Source organism: Scomber japonicus, chromosome 22 (genome assembly GCF_027409825.1).
Source record: "Scomber japonicus isolate fScoJap1 chromosome 22, fScoJap1.pri, whole genome shotgun sequence".
NCBI lineage: Eukaryota > Metazoa > Chordata > Actinopteri > Scombriformes > Scombridae > Scomber > Scomber japonicus.
In genome coordinates this window covers 8,081,952-8,084,592 of record NC_070599.1, presented here as the reverse complement: position 1 = coordinate 8,084,592, position 2,641 = coordinate 8,081,952, and the positions used below count along the sequence as shown (strand labels likewise).

Genomic DNA, 2,641 nt, shown 5'->3' with positions numbered 1-2,641 from the left:
TTTTTTGTGATTTTAAATGTAATGCCAAGATGGAGAGTTGTTGTTTATTACTATTTCTGTTATCTTGTGAATATAGACAAGAAACAAACTTTTAGGCAAAGTTATAGATCACAGATAACATGTGGTCATGTTTCCTTAGTTGAACATGCAGTATGACTTCAGGCTGGCCAATCAAATGCAGTCTTGTCTTTTAAGTGTGAAGAAAAGAGTGCTGTTCTCATTTGACACAGCAAGTTGAACATGATGACATCTCCAGTGTTTGTTCTCTATCTCACATGTCTGTTCGTGGGGAAAAAAGGTGAGTTGTATATTTGTGATTCTAACTTTTATCTGTTAGAGTGGTTGCTTTTCAAATATTTACTGACTAATTTACTGACTACTCTGAGTTATTATTCGCAATTACTTAACTTTAAATTTGCATTTTCTCTTATTTCATTTCAGCTCAGCTGACTGATCTGAAATCCTCCTCATCTGCTCATCATGACAGTGGTTTTATATCACGTAATGTTGGTGAGAGCGTAACTTTGCAATGTATCTATGAAGGTGAGCTTGTTGCAGCACTTTACTGGTATAAACAAACTCTAGGACAGAAACTAAAGAAAATCTCCACCTTCCATAAGTTAAAAAAAAGTACCACTTTTTATGATGAATTCAACAATTCACGCTTTACATTGGATACTGAAAATGGGAAAAATCACTTGGTGATTTCAGATTTACGTATTTCAGACTCAGCTACTTACCTCTGTGCAAGTAGCTTTACATATGATTTAGAATTTAAGGAGGGAATAATTGTCAATGTAAAGGGTTCAGGTTTGAACATCCAAGCTTTGGTGCATCAGTCGGCATCGGAGAGCATCCAGCCAGGAGGCTCTGTGACTCTGAACTGTACAGTACACACTGGGACCTGTGATGATGGAGAACACAGTGTTTACTGGTTCAAAAACTCTGAAGAATCTCATCCAGGACTCATTTACACACATGGAGGCAGGAATGATCAGTGTGAGAGGAACACCAACACACAAACACACACCTGTGTCTACAACTTACCGATGAAGAGTCTGAATCTTTCTCATGCTGGGACCTACTACTGTGCTGTTGCCTCATGTGGACAGATACTGTTTGGAAACGGGACCAAGCTGGATGTTGGCAGTAAGTAACTTTCTACCAGATATTGTTTAATATGATAAAAAAACATGATTACTTAATTGACCATAATATCAAAGTAGAGATAAATGTGAGGGTTGTTGAATATCTCACTATATGTGACTCGCTGCAGACTCTCTTGTCTTGGTGTATTTCTTGAGTGGAGCTTTGGCGTTCACCACCATCCTCAGTGTTTTACTGGCTTTCTCAATGTACAAGATGAAGAGAAAAGGCCAATCCACAGGTAACGGTTTATATCTGACAGTTTATATTCACTGAGCATGGATTTTAAGTGCAATAAAACTTTCTTTTTTTTCACACTCAGACTCTGAAGCAACACTTTCAGCTCCCTCTATGACAAATGGCGAGGTAAAACTTACTTTTAACGGTTAAATTAATATTGAAACACATTTTTTTGAACAACTTTTTATTATGAGGGATTTATTATTATATTATTGCATATCAGCAGGGTCACCAAGACACAGACAACCTGCATTATGCTGCTTTAAGTGTGAAGCTGCCCAACAGATCAAGAAGAGTGAAGAACAACTCCAACAATGAATGTGTGTACTCCAGTGTAAAGTAGTACAATTATATGTTACATTTCTGATTTTTAAGTAATATTTGTTCGTTTGGATTATACATAATGTATAATGTTGTTTTGATCTTGATTTAAATATATTTTTATATTGTTGTGGTCTGCAATTAAAATATAACATCTCTTTCTTTGTGGTGTTTAGTTCATGTGCACATTTATGAACATATCTTTGTTGCTTTTGTCTTTGTGGTTTTTAGATGAATTTTTTACTGTAACAAAAAACATGTATTTAACATGCTCAGACAATTTTAATATATGTGAATAAATGTAATCTGCTCAATTAATTGATGCTACACAAGTGACTCATGGCTTTGTCTTGGACTTCATGTAATATTTTGTAACGATAAAAGTGCTTTCATACATACATATTTTATAATTAATGTAATACATAATATATATTTAGCATGTAATACTTTGACCTTGAGATATTATGTGTGGGTGTGATTTCAGTACATTGTAGTATTATGTACATAATGTAAAAGAAAATGTGATTCATCAGACCAGGCCTCCTTCCATTGCTCCATGGTTCAGTTCTGATGCACACATGTCCATTGTAGTTGCTTTCAGCAGTGGACAGGGGTCAGTGTGGGAACTCTGGTCTGCGGCTATGCAGCACCATACACAGCAAATTGTGATGCACAGTGTGTTCTGATACCTCTCTATCATAGACAGAATTTACTTTTGTGCAACATGAGAACTTGAGTGAGTGATCTGACCTGATGGGCTCGTCTTCAATTCCCACCACAGGTTGCATTAACCAAATACTTGGCAGAATTATTTTAGTAGTGATGGAAAAATCTAAATGCCTTTACACTACATTGTATCTTTAAGTGAATGACACCCGGCAGTTGGTTGTGAGTGGGTGTATTAATCAGCTATTATCTACTATTGTTTCATCAT

At 35.9% G+C, this 2,641-nt stretch overlaps 1 protein-coding gene across 1 annotated transcript; it reads left to right on the top strand.

The window, feature by feature from the left end:
• The first annotated feature begins 240 nt into the window (after window positions 1-240).
• LOC128383794 (uncharacterized) lies at window positions 241-1,788 on the top strand. The gene is made up of 5 exons (XM_053343378.1): window positions 241-298; window positions 442-1,149; window positions 1,277-1,393; window positions 1,469-1,512; window positions 1,613-1,788. The coding sequence occupies exons 1-5, from the start codon at window positions 241-243 to the stop codon at window positions 1,727-1,729; spliced, it is 1,044 nt and encodes a 347-aa protein (XP_053199353.1). The 3' UTR covers window positions 1,730-1,788.
• Window positions 1,789-2,641: the final 853 nt, after the last annotated feature.